Source organism: Barbatula barbatula (assembly GCF_947034865.1).
Source record: "Barbatula barbatula genome assembly, chromosome: 5".
In the NCBI taxonomy this organism is placed as follows: domain Eukaryota; kingdom Metazoa; phylum Chordata; class Actinopteri; order Cypriniformes; family Nemacheilidae; genus Barbatula; species Barbatula barbatula.
The window spans coordinates 26,018,382-26,031,304 of NC_136769.1; the positions used below are offsets into that span (position 1 = coordinate 26,018,382).

General features: G+C 39.3%; 1 protein-coding gene across 1 annotated transcript; it reads right to left on the reverse strand.

Moving 5' to 3' along the window:
* Positions 1-617: 617 nt before the first annotated feature.
* On the reverse strand, positions 618-11,370 carry LOC306894029 (uncharacterized protein; the record flags this gene model as incomplete). Its single annotated transcript, XM_079456248.1, has 5 exons — positions 618-656; positions 966-1,093; positions 1,501-1,654; positions 10,118-10,233; positions 11,304-11,370. The coding sequence occupies 5 exons, from the start codon at positions 11,368-11,370 to the stop codon at positions 618-620; spliced, it is 504 nt and encodes a 167-aa protein (XP_079312374.1).
* Between the last annotated feature and the right edge of the window lie 1,553 nt (positions 11,371-12,923).

Consider the following 12,923-nt stretch of genomic DNA (forward strand, 5'->3'; position numbering starts at 1 on the left):
TATGTATGTGGATGGAATCCTTGGTGGAAACAATACAGAATCGCGAGAGAAAATGTACTGCAGGGGCATTGGATCATCGGCGGGGGGGCACTATCGTTTGATAAATATTTTTTGACGCATTGGCAACATCTTAGTAGCATGGAAATCCAGACCTAAATCTGAAAGATCTATATAGAATGACAATGAACGATTTAGACTTTTTATCTCAAAGAGGAACAGAAGACAGCGCTGAAATTAGCTTTTTTGCCGACCAGATACGGCAAGAGTCCGTTAGCTCCAATGATCTATATAGAATGACATTCTACCCTAGAATGTTAGCTCCAATGATCTATCTATATAGAATGTCATTATGTATATATATTTTTTTCCTTGTGTATTCCTTGATTCCTAATACACAACAGATGACTATTGTTAGGTTAAAGGTTCAGAATACGATTCCATATAAGGTTAGTATAGCCTAGTTCAGCACTTTGCGAATGGAAAGCGACTCAAGTAGCACCTATTCTCGCGTTCTACAAGTTCAGTAGCCTACATTTTTGAGAAATGCGCGAGGAATTGCGGCTAACATCCATAACCTTGCACGTAGAGAGCGCTTTTAAGAGCTATATTAGGCTAGGCTACATCGTTATCGGGAAACCCGGCCCAGAACAGATAGCCTAAACAACAGAACAGAACAGGACAGAAAACAATAATATAACTATAATATAGGCTAAATAAAAAACATAAAATAGGCATACAATAAATAGCTATATATTTTTTATACTTAAATAATTAACAAATTACGACGACAAAAATAAAACACTGAATCAGTTAAAAAGAATGTGCCCATCAGACAAAGTTTTTTCGTATAGATGTTTCTGAAAACTTAAGGCTTTTTTCTTCATAAAACGAGTTGGACATCCAATCATGAGAACGCCTCATACATTTCTCTTTAACAGGTGATCTTCAGTGTTAGTTTTACTTACAGGTTGAAGATTAATGAAGCTCCTCTTCATTTCAGCATATGTTGGATGCACCATTTTCCCTTTTGTGCGGTATGGTGATGATGGCAGGACAGCAGGAAGGGTTTTAAAGGCAATTTCACCGCGAATATCTTTAATGACAAGTTTACAGAGTGATAAAAGTTAAGCGTATAGCTTACAAAAACATTAATAAACTAATATTGCACCCAATCTATTCTTGAATGTGTATTCAGCTTTCTGATAATGTATTTTAAAAAGTTGACCCTTATAACTTGTTTTCTGGTCCAGGGTCACATATGTCAACATATTTTATGTAAAATATCTTAGGAGAGGACAAAATAAAAAACGACATGAATTTTGTATGATCTCTCATATTTGGTTATAAATGATACACGTTTTCACAGTTTCTGTAAGGGGTTATCAATATTGTGTACCTGTGCAGTTTCTGAAATGTGCAGAACCCCAGTCAATCAATCAGAATAAAGCATGCAATCAGAACTCTAAAGCTCTAATTGACATGTGTACTGTTTAGGTTTACCAGTTGTCAGTGTTTCCAGGTTGTCTAAAAGGACGTCAGCAGCCTTCGATTCTTTTCTCGCAAAAAGTAAAATCTGGTCAGTGAAGACAGAAGTCCAAAATTCATAAAGTCGGCCTGCACTGTCGGGGAATAAAACTCCAAAGTCCTGTGATATCTAAATAAAAACATGAAATTAATTTTAAAATTGAGTAGCCTGAAGCACTTCACATATCTAAATTATGTTTCAACGACAAGCCTTTATCGCATCGTATATCTCAGGGATTTGGTGGGGAAGAACCCAAATGCAGACAGCAGTACGGGTAACAAAACAGACTTTAATAAATGACAAATAATACACCCACGATGGGGAGGGGGACTTATCTTAGGCAAGGTAAAAAAATAAAGACTACCCACGAGGGGGATATAACAAAAGACAAAATGCTTAAAGCTATAAAGACTAGGACACGACTTGCTACAAAAACTTCCAAACAAGTAGCAAGGTAATCCACAGGGTTTTCCACGAGCGAAACAGGACACGACTGCGCAACAAGGCATGGAAACAAAACGACTGCGCAACAAGGCATGGAAACGAAACGAAGGAGCACAGGACAAGAGACATGAAGGCAATATAAAGGGAGACAGACAAAGGATAATTAACAAGGGTCAGGTGTAGGGGATGAAACACTGATGGAAAGGTAACAAGGAACGAGAAGGCGGGAACAAAGATGAGGACCAAAGAGAGAGCATCGAAGGCCGATAGGGTCAACATCTCTCTCTGACATAAAACATAAGACTTCGTCAAAAATCTGCCAAGACTAAGAATGAACATGACAGGATTAGGCAGACTCATGACAGTATATGGCACATTCTTAATGCACTCACCATTCCAGGAAAATCATGAAGTCTGGGGTATTCTCTGTTTATTTCCTCAACAGTTTTTGTACCAGAGGATCGAATCCATGCAGCTCGATGAGGTGCTGTAGATCTCATAAAATCTTCAACTTGGTTTTGAGGGTTTTTTTTGTTCTTTAGCCACTCAATCATTTCGTCACTCGTCTGTCTTTTTCTAAGGATGTTATTAATGCTGATCCTCCAGAGTTTATGAGTATTTCTCTTATTTCCTGTAAAAAGCAGAATGCATACACTAAAACAATCCATTCAATATACAAATATAATAAAATAATTAAGTTCAAGTGTATCACAAGACATGCTATTACGAAGGTCGAGTTGCTTGTTGTTCTTGTCTGGCAGCTTTCCACTATTGTCTCAGTTGGGGTTGGTGGGTCATTTCTTATGATTGATTATTTCTTATGTGACTGATTATTCACATGGCTATGGTCCAAGGACTGTTTTAAAAAAAAGCAAAAACAGGAGTAGTATATACCCATTTTCAGCAATCACCCACAATAACAATTACCTGTACCTGTACTGAAGTTCCATGGTGGAGCTCTGCAGAATTGGTTTCACCCTTTCCAATTTGTATACAAGTGTATTTGTCTAACCTACCCATTGTATCTCATTTGTGAGAACTGTATATACTGAGGTGTATGTTTGCAAGCATATTCTGTAGTACAGTACATGAGTCTGGGGGGAAAAGGAAAACTAAACAGAAAGTGAATATATCGGTTTTGTTAAAAAAAAAGTTAGTGCATGGAACACTTAAAAACGCAGATATCGTAATGGAATATAGCTATGATCATCATCACAGTCAAATGACTTGACTGCATGTAACGGGTGAATATCATACAGTTCACTCACAGTAAGTGCTTCCAAAACTTGGCCAGGAACAACAGCGTAAGCAAAGTAATGATGACTGAAACAAACTGTTATCCATTTCTGAACTATTAGCTTTTCTTTGTCACCAAAAGTTAAAATTTTCGTAATACAGCCAAACTGGGCATCTCCAGTTGTCGTACAAGACATGAAAACAGTCATCCCTGGCCTATACACTGTGCCATTAACCTTGACCCATGACGGAACATAAACCTCCCTGGAACAGGGAAAGACATCCAAGCTACCAGTAATATCTTGAACTCCCTCGACTGACTGAAGAAGAGTGCTGTGACCTGAACCAATCTCAGTTTCCTTTTTAAACAACCCGCCTGTCATGATTTTAAAGCACAGGATCATTTGATGCCTATATGCCATAGTCTTTGCAACATTTTTAAAATTACAAGTGACATGGCTTAGTCTTTTAAAAAAGCTATGTTTAGCCTCGTATCGCATTGTCCAGAAGTTCACAAGAGGGCCTATCTTTCTAAAAGTACATGGATAATGAACCATAAAATGGTGTTTCGGTCTTAAATTCATATTAGGAAACAACTCCAGGAAGAGTGTATGATGGTCCTGAATGAGACTTCGGAGGTATATTGTGGCCTCAGGAGTCATGGATGGGGAAAATAGAATTTCCATACAAGACAACAAAAGAAGCAGCAGGTCCCAGTACTTGTTGTCATGTGGTATTAAGTCACCTATTAGAACAGGAAGAAATCGCAACAGACACCACAATTGTGCTGCACTCTGACGCATGGAACTGCTGGGGTTTTTAAGTTCTTGACTTGACAGGACTGATGGCTTATTGCATCAAAGCTTGTTATCCTGTAGTTAACAGCTGTTTGCTGTTTGCTGAGAGTTTGCTGAGAGTTTACTGAGAGCGCGTGATTTGAGCGGGAGCTCTTTCAAATCTAATTATTCTTGTTACATCTTGAAGAATTGTTTCTTAAATCGTTATTAAGCGAGAGTGAAACCTATCCTTAAGTATAGCATAAACAAAAATCGTTGCTAAACGTACTGATACATTATTTGTATCGGATCATTCTGTGTTAGCCCTTAGGCTATTAGCATTATCCGCCTGCATACTGCTTAACTCGCTGTTCTCATTACTACATCACTAATGGCTAATGCTAATGCTTCAGACGTGTTTGTACCTTTGAGTGCAGATGAGGAAACGTTTGCGCTTCAGTCGGAATTGGAGGCTGTGGAGAAGCAGATCCAGGATTTACTTGAGAAGCAAACACGGCTGCGAGAACGTATAACGGCGCTGGAAACATCCCGTGCTGAAGCTCGGGTAAGTAAGTTTTCATCGCGATTATAACACTTCTTCCACTTCTACTCCGCGTGTTTCTCTGCACAGAGCCCAGGCTAAGAGAACACGACCAGCCCAAATGAACTTCACTCCTGCACCGGCACACCAACGGCGAAAGGCGCTAGCCAGGACCGGTGAGATGACTCAGCTGCCGCCACCAGTTTTCGAGATCCAGACCAGGAACCGCTTTGCCACCCTCTGCGAGACCGAATGCAACGCTGTGATCATCGGAGACTCGATCGTCCGGAACATACGCGCTACATCTACTAAAGGTAAGGTGCGCACTCACTGTTTTCCCGGTGCTCGTGTTCTTGATGTGTCTGCGCAGGTACCTGCGATCCTGAAGGACAACGCTAACGCCGAAGCTGTCGTGCTGCACGCGGGAGTGAACGACGTCAGGATGCGGCAGTCGGAGATCCTGAAGAGGGACTTTAGGAGTCTGATCGAGACGGTACGCAACGCATCGCCCACAGCGAGGATTATCGTATCAGGACCGCTGCCTACCTACCGACGAGGGAATGATAAGTTCAGTAGACTTTTTTCACTTAATCAATGGTTGATGTCATGGTGTATTGAACAGAAGCTGCTCTTTGTAAATAATTTTGATCTGTTCTGGGAGCGACCTAGGCTCTTCCGCCCTGACGGCCTGCATCCGAGCAGTATCGGAGCGGCTCTCCTGTCCGACAACATCTCGCAGGCGCTGCGCACCGGTTGACTATGTCTCCCTCAGGTAAGTCTCCCTCAGGTAAGTCAAAACTTTAACCATAGTATGTGCGCCCCAACTGCTATAAATGTTACTGTTTCCAAATATATAGAGACTATATGTGTCCCCCGAATAATACTACAAAGTAAACATTTTGGCAAAAGTCAGAGAAAAAATCTGATCGTGATTAAACCTGAAGACAATGTAATAAACAACCAAAACCAATTTATAAAGTTCGGCCTACTTAATATTAGATCACTAAATTCAAAGGCAGTTATTGTAAATGAAATGATCACGGACAACAGTTTTGATATACTCTGTCTTACCGAGACCTGGCTTAAACCAAATGATTATTTCGGCCTAAATGAGTGTACCCCACCAAGTTACTGTTATATGCATGAGCCACGTCCGGTTGGTCGGGGTGGCGGCGTCGCTACAATCTTTAGAAACTTTCTTACTGTATCTCAGAGAACAGAACATAAATTTAAATCATTTGAAGTGCTTGCGTTGAACATAATTATTCCTAACAAAAGTAAAAAACCATTGCTTTCTTTTACATTGGCTACGGTGTATAGACCCCCTGGTCCCTATACTGATTTTCTGAAAGAGTTTGCGGACTTCCTATCGGACCTATTGGTTAACGTTGATAAAATACTAATTGTCTGAGATTTTAATATCCACGTAGATAGCGCTAACGATGCATTAGCTGTGGCGTTTACAGAACTACTACAATCTTTTGGGGTAATACAACACATTAAAGGACCAACTCATCGATTTAATCATACACTAGACCTGATTATATCTCACGGAGCCGATCTAACCAATATAGATATTATGCCTCAAAGCGACGATGTCACCGATCATTATCTTATAACGGGTACTTTGCGCACGTCTGGAATCAGCCCTTTAACACGTTATCGACAGGGTAGAACAATCACCTCCGCTACTAAAGATAGCTTCGCAAAGAGCTTGCCAGATCTGACTCCTTTAATAACCAGACCAATAAATAACGAATCGCTCGACGTCATGACCAGGAAATTGGGCACTATTTTCTCTAATACATTAGAAGCTGTTGCACCTATGAAGTCAAAAAAGATTAATGAGAAAAATATTGCACCCTGGTACAATAGCACCACTCGCGCCCTTAAAAGAGAAACACGCAAACTAGAGCGCAAATGGATAAAATCGCAATTAGAAGTCTTTAAAATGGCATGGAAAGAGAGTGCAAATTGTTATAAAAAGGCACTAAAAGCAGCAAAGGCTGAGCACCTTCGTAACCTCATAGAAACCAACAAAAACAATCCAAGGTTTCTATTTAGCACAGTCGCTAAATTAACAAATAAACAGACACCACCTGACCTTGTTATTCCGCCGCACCTCGGTAGCAATGAATCCATGAAATTTTTTACAGAGAAAATCAAAAACATTCGCGACAAAATTGTAAAAACTCAACCTCCAAATCTGTCCTATGAATTAGCACCAACCATCGCTCCAAAAGAAAGGCTCCAGCGTTTTTCACCTATAAAACAGGAAGATTTAATTCAACTTATCGCAACTTCTAAACCTACAACTTGCTTACTAGACCCCATATCAACTAAATTATTAAAAGAGTTACTACCTGTTGCAATTGAGCCCATTTATAACATTATTAACTCGTCAATTAATCTATGCCATGTCCCAGGTCCCTTTAAGATGGCCGTCATTAAGCCTCTAATCAAGAAACCAAACTTAGATCCAAATGAACTAGGAAACTATAGACCGATTTCAAATCTCCCATACCTGTCTAAAATTCTAGAAAAAGTAGTGTGCACTCAGTTGTGCTCTTTCCTACAAAATAACGACATGCACGAAAAATTTCAGTCAGGCTTTAGATCTCATCATAGCACTGAAACTGCGCTCGTTAAAATTACAAACGACCTGCTTATAGCATCAGATAAAGGTAACATCTCACTCTTGGTCCTGCTTGACCTTAGTGCTGCGTTCGATACCGTTGACCATAACATACTTCTAGATCGCTTACACAATTATACCGGTATTGAGGGACAGGCACTACAATGGTTTAGATCTTACTTGTCAGACAGACATCAATTTGTCCATCTAAATGGGGAATCATCCTATTTAACGCAAGTAAATTATGGATTACCTCAGGGATCGGTTCTGGGACCCGTGCTGTTCTCCATATACATGCTTCCCCTTGGAAACATTATTAAAAAACATGGAATTAGCTTCCACTGCTATGCAGATGATACTCAGCTATATATCTCATCAAGACCAGATGATTCCTCCCAGCTACCCAAATTGGCAGAGTGCATTGAAGATATAAAACATTGGATGACCTATAATTTCCTTCTTTTAAATTCTAATAAAACAGAAATATTACTTATCGGACCTAAGACACGCAAACCAAATATTTCTGATTATAAACTGCAAGTTGAAGGATGTACTGTGACTCCAACAAATACAGTAAAAGATCTAGGCGTTATATTAGACAGCAACCTGTCATTTCGAAATCACATCTCAAATGTCACAAAAACAGCCTTTTTCCACCTAAGAAATGTTGCCAAGTTACGAAATATTCTGTGTGTTGCTGACGCAGAGAAGCTTATTCATGCATTTATGACCTCAAGACTTGACTACTGTAATGCGCTACTTAGTGGTTGTCCTGCATCATCAATAAACAAACTACAGTTAGTTCAGAACGCAGCTGCCAGAGTTCTAACCAGGACCAGAAAATATGATCACATAACCCCAATTTTATCAACCCTTCACTGGCTACCCATTAAGTATCGTATTGACTTTAAAGTTCTTTTAATCACTTATAAAGCCTTAAAGGGTTTAGCCCCTACCTACCTAACAGAGCTTCTATCATACTACAACCCATCACGCTCTCTAAGATCTCAAAACGCAGGACTTTTGATAATACCTAGAATAACTAAATCCACCAAAGGGGGTCGAGCTTTCTCATATGTAGCACCTAAACTCTGGAATAGCCTTCCTGATATTATTCGAGGATCAGACACACTCGCCCAATTTAAATCTAGATTAAAAACGCATCTTTTCAGCCAAGCATTCACTTAATGCAAATATGCTAAATAAACCACCAGGAGATGCTGACATTAGATATTATTTATTAGAATAATTGGATTTATTATATAAAACACCATGTAGTGTGTTTTACCCTTTCTTGGGTTTTTCGTTTTTCCCCTGTAAAGCTGCTTTGGAACAATGCAAATTGTGAAAGGCGCTATATAAATAAAATTGAATTGAATTGAATTGAACAGTGTCTAGGCTAATGTGGCCTTCAGCTATAAGTTTAGCCAGCACTAGTTTCACCTCCAGAGGGCCAACACCCTCTAAAACATCATGCATTATATCAGGTGTAACATTGTCAACCACACTAAAGAATGCAAGCTCGACTAGGACACATCTCCGTTTGAGGCCAGTTTCAGTAGGATTGTTAGTCTGCAAATCCTGATGATAATTCAGAGCATTGCGACGCAAACTGGGGTCCTCTGCTGTCTGGCTGTGAAGATCCGTTTTTTTTATTTTGCACAAATGACAGACGCTATTTGCAACAAAACTCTCTGAAAAACCAAGAAGAGAATTTAGGGCAAGATTGTCCCCACATACCTGTGCAACACCAAAGTTAACTGTACCACTGAAATGTTCAGTCTCAACTTTAATGCCATTTTGTTCCAAATCCTTCACATCATGAACTATACATTCAAGTACAGAGTCTATGCCATAGGTCTTGACATCATCTGACTTGTACACAGCCAACAAAAAACATGCTGACAATGAAGACAGCAGCACAGATGGTAAAGATCTAATCTGGAAGTAAACTAGCCCCAGTTTGTGAATTGAAGTTTTCGAACCAAGTGGATTCACAATTTCGCAATCATCATTATAGAGGGCAAGCGGAATGGAGAGTTCTTTAGAAAAGAGGGGGCTATTTTTGTACTGGTCACCATCAATGTAATCAGTGAGGGCACCATCTTTATTTGGCTTCTGAGAAATACATTTTTCAATGGTACCTGGACTTTCTAGTATTTTTTTAAGGACAGCTGGCAAAGGAACATATTGAAAGGTGTCCTGGACTGCGACCTGTCTCACGCTGCCAGTCAGTGCATCCAAACGCTGAATATATGAAACACCTGGGAAGTTCTTAGTCTCAGGCTTAATGAAAAACCCTGTTTCAGAAAAATATTTCATCCGTTTATAGTTTGTATCCAAGTCTATAAACGGTTCGGCTGCCCTCTTAAAGTGATTCTTTAAGGTACTGACATCAGGGTGATTTGAGTGACCAAGTCGATGAAAAACAGCCATTGTCTTGCTCTGCAAGTTATCTACAATATCAGTGATCAAAGACGACGTTTGCTTGACCATGTTATTAATTGCAGAAAAGCTTTGATTTGATTGGGCTTTTAGCTTTGCAAGGAAGCATGCCACTCTGTACATTATATCTTCCTCTGCTAAATCATCCCAATCCTCGGTTTCCTCAACACCCCCACAGTCATTTCTAGCTGTTGTCAATATTGTCACATTTTCTAATGACGACTGTGTTGGAATATGTTGGTTGTGCAGATCTGTATCTGTTGTTGTTGATGATACTGTTTGACAGATATGTTCTTTTAATATATGTCTCTTATATGACCATAAGTAATTGAACGTTCTGTTACAGCCATTTTCACAGCACCTGAAGTAGGTGCTTGCACTGTTCATGCCATGAACCAATTTTAGATGTGTAAAAAGTTTATTTGTGTCTCCTGGAATGGCCTGACTGCATTTGAAACACACCAACAAACAAGTGATCAAAAAATAAAATCCTTCTTTAGCTAGTGTAAACTTACTCCCAAAAACTCTGAATGGAATTTCTTGTATTTAACCCTGAGACCAATTCTTGGAATTAATGTAGCAATGCTGGCATCATCCAGTAGTATAAAGCTTTCTTCATCAACTGCTTCCTCTGCAATAAAAAAGCAAAAACAAAAATTTAGACTATAAAAGTTAAACTATTATATTTTAAATGTCAAATACAGTTATATTAATTCGTATATCTTTTTTCAAAATGCATATTGTTTAAATGCAGATTTATAGATTGTCATGTTATGTTTATATTTAGTTATTACATGACTTGTTGGAATGCTTGATTCTAATTGGCCAGTCAAGACATTTAAAAGTGTGTTATTCCAAGATAACTGTTCAAAAATAATAACACAAACACACGGTAACCCGGATGCTGCAAATCATTTTGCCAAGTACAGTTTAATAATACACAAAAGCTTATAACAACTGGCTGCCTGTACATTATCCCTTACATAGAGCAGGATTGGCTGGGCAATCTGACAATGTTCTCTGGTAGGAGGTCAAGCTATATTGTATGCTGTGCTATATTGGCAACATGTCTGACACTTCAAAGGCAATTAAGTCCTTTAAAAAAGTTGTTTTAGTTCAGATCTTAGTTTATTTTAATTAGCAGTTTTGTGAAAAAAAGATGTTGGGAAATATAGAGTATGTTTCCAAGTTAAGAAATTGGGGAACAAGGCCTCAACAGAAAAGAACAGATCATGTTCTTTCTGTGGTGGAAAAATGATCCATATCATGGAAAGATTTTGGTGGCTTAACCATGGAATTTATAGACTCAATGGTGATCTGTGACACCTCTTCAGGGAAGCAGTAATGAGTAGCTCGGATAAACATGTGTATTTAGCCTCTCTGTTGTGTTTGTGGGCTCACATGTGAAAATATATGTTCTGCGCATCACGTGAACCTATATGCATCCCGCATCATGTCAAAATAAGTGTCTGCTGCAGGCACACATTTTGACATGATGTGCTATCCACATAGGAATATGTGAGGCGCAGAACACATATTTTTACATGACGCGCCATACACATGACGCCCTGAACACATACTATACATTTCTCTCCAAAGGAGAAGGCACCGAACGATCTGGCTCATTTACATCATCAACAAACAGAAGTCTTTCAAAACTTGTATGTATCACTACATTAAATTAGTAATTCAATTGCTTACCTTGAAATTTTTCTATTAAATCACAGAGGCCCCACTGTTGCAATTTTTCCTTTACAAAGGCATCCATTAACCTAAAATACAAGTTTAACCTCGATTAGTACAACACATTAATTATATATATATATATATATATATGTGTGTGGACTTACACTACAATGTAGGAATTGACAAGTCTCGCTACGATACTCGCTTGGTTAGATGTGAAAAGGGGGCTTGACGTAGGGCCGTTTTTTTTAGAAGTTCTGCAGCTGAACTGCAGAAAGACGCACCGTGTGATGTCATTACATCGCGTATTCTGTCAAAACCTGCTCCTATGTCAAGCAGAGATACTATAGAAGGGAGATAGAAGGGTCTGTAACGCTAAGAATTTGCTAACAATATCCATTCCCATCTATTTTCCTTATTTCCGCTGAAGAGTTAGCATTAGCCGTTACGTTTTATAGGCTAAAGGTTGCAGGCTAGTGGCTAGTGCCTGGTCAACCGAAGTGATGTGTGTGTGCACAATACTCATGACAATCAACTAAAATTGGATTTCATAAAAGTATGCGAGGTTCAAGGCATAAACTCATAAACGTGGTCACAAAGACATTTCCACGAACATAAACACGAAGCGGCATGAATCTAAACGTGATTGGTTGCTTGACCTGTCAGTCAAAATGGTCGCTTAAAGGGGCCTTAAACTTAAGACGACGACCTTTAAGTGTCCAGACCGTCAGGATGTGGGGGTATGGTTTACATGCCTTGGCCTCATGGAGGTACTCCACCATGTTTATTCCAGGCTAAAAAAGAAAGAATACAAAAGAGCAAGTGAGAGAGTGCGAGTGAGTAAGGACCAAATGTTTACCGACTACTATAGAATAATTCAAATATAGACATTGTGGACCATTTTCCTTGTCCTCACTAGAGAAATTATTGTTTTATTATAAAGTCTAGTTAGCTTGGAATTTAATTTGGAAAAGATTCAGTGCATCTCTAATTCAAAACGTTGATCTGTATCATATGTTCTCAATTGTAAACAGCTCGCACTTGCTGTATCCTTCGCCACTTTTGAGGTGAAGTTGTTTGAACTGAGCGATGCATCTCCAGTGCTGTGCGCACTCGTATATAGGCCACCCAAATACAACAAGGATTTCATCACTGACTTCTCTAAATCTTTGGCTGAGTTTGTGCCAATGTACGACCGCCTCCTTATTGTTGGGGATTTTAACATTCACGTTTGCTGTCCTGAAAACCCAATGGCAAGAGCCTTTTTAAATGTCATTGATTGTTTTAATCTTGTACAGTGTGTAGTTGGCCCAACGCAGGAACGTGGGCACACTCTTGACCTGGTTTTAACTCATGGCTTAAATGTTTTTAATCTTGAAGTCTGTGATGCATTTTTCTCTGACCATATGCCTGTTGTATTTCAAATTTCCTTGTCTTGCGTCATAGCTAAATCGTATGCTCCTGTGCGCCGTGGTCGGATAGTTAACTCTTCCACTGCTGCTCAGTTTTCCTCTGTTTTTAATTTAAATCGTGTTTCACATTGTCCTAACACAACTGTTGATGATCTGTGTGTTGGTTTTAATGCTGCTTGTTATGCAGCATTGGACATGGTAGCCACCGTAAAAACCAGGCTGT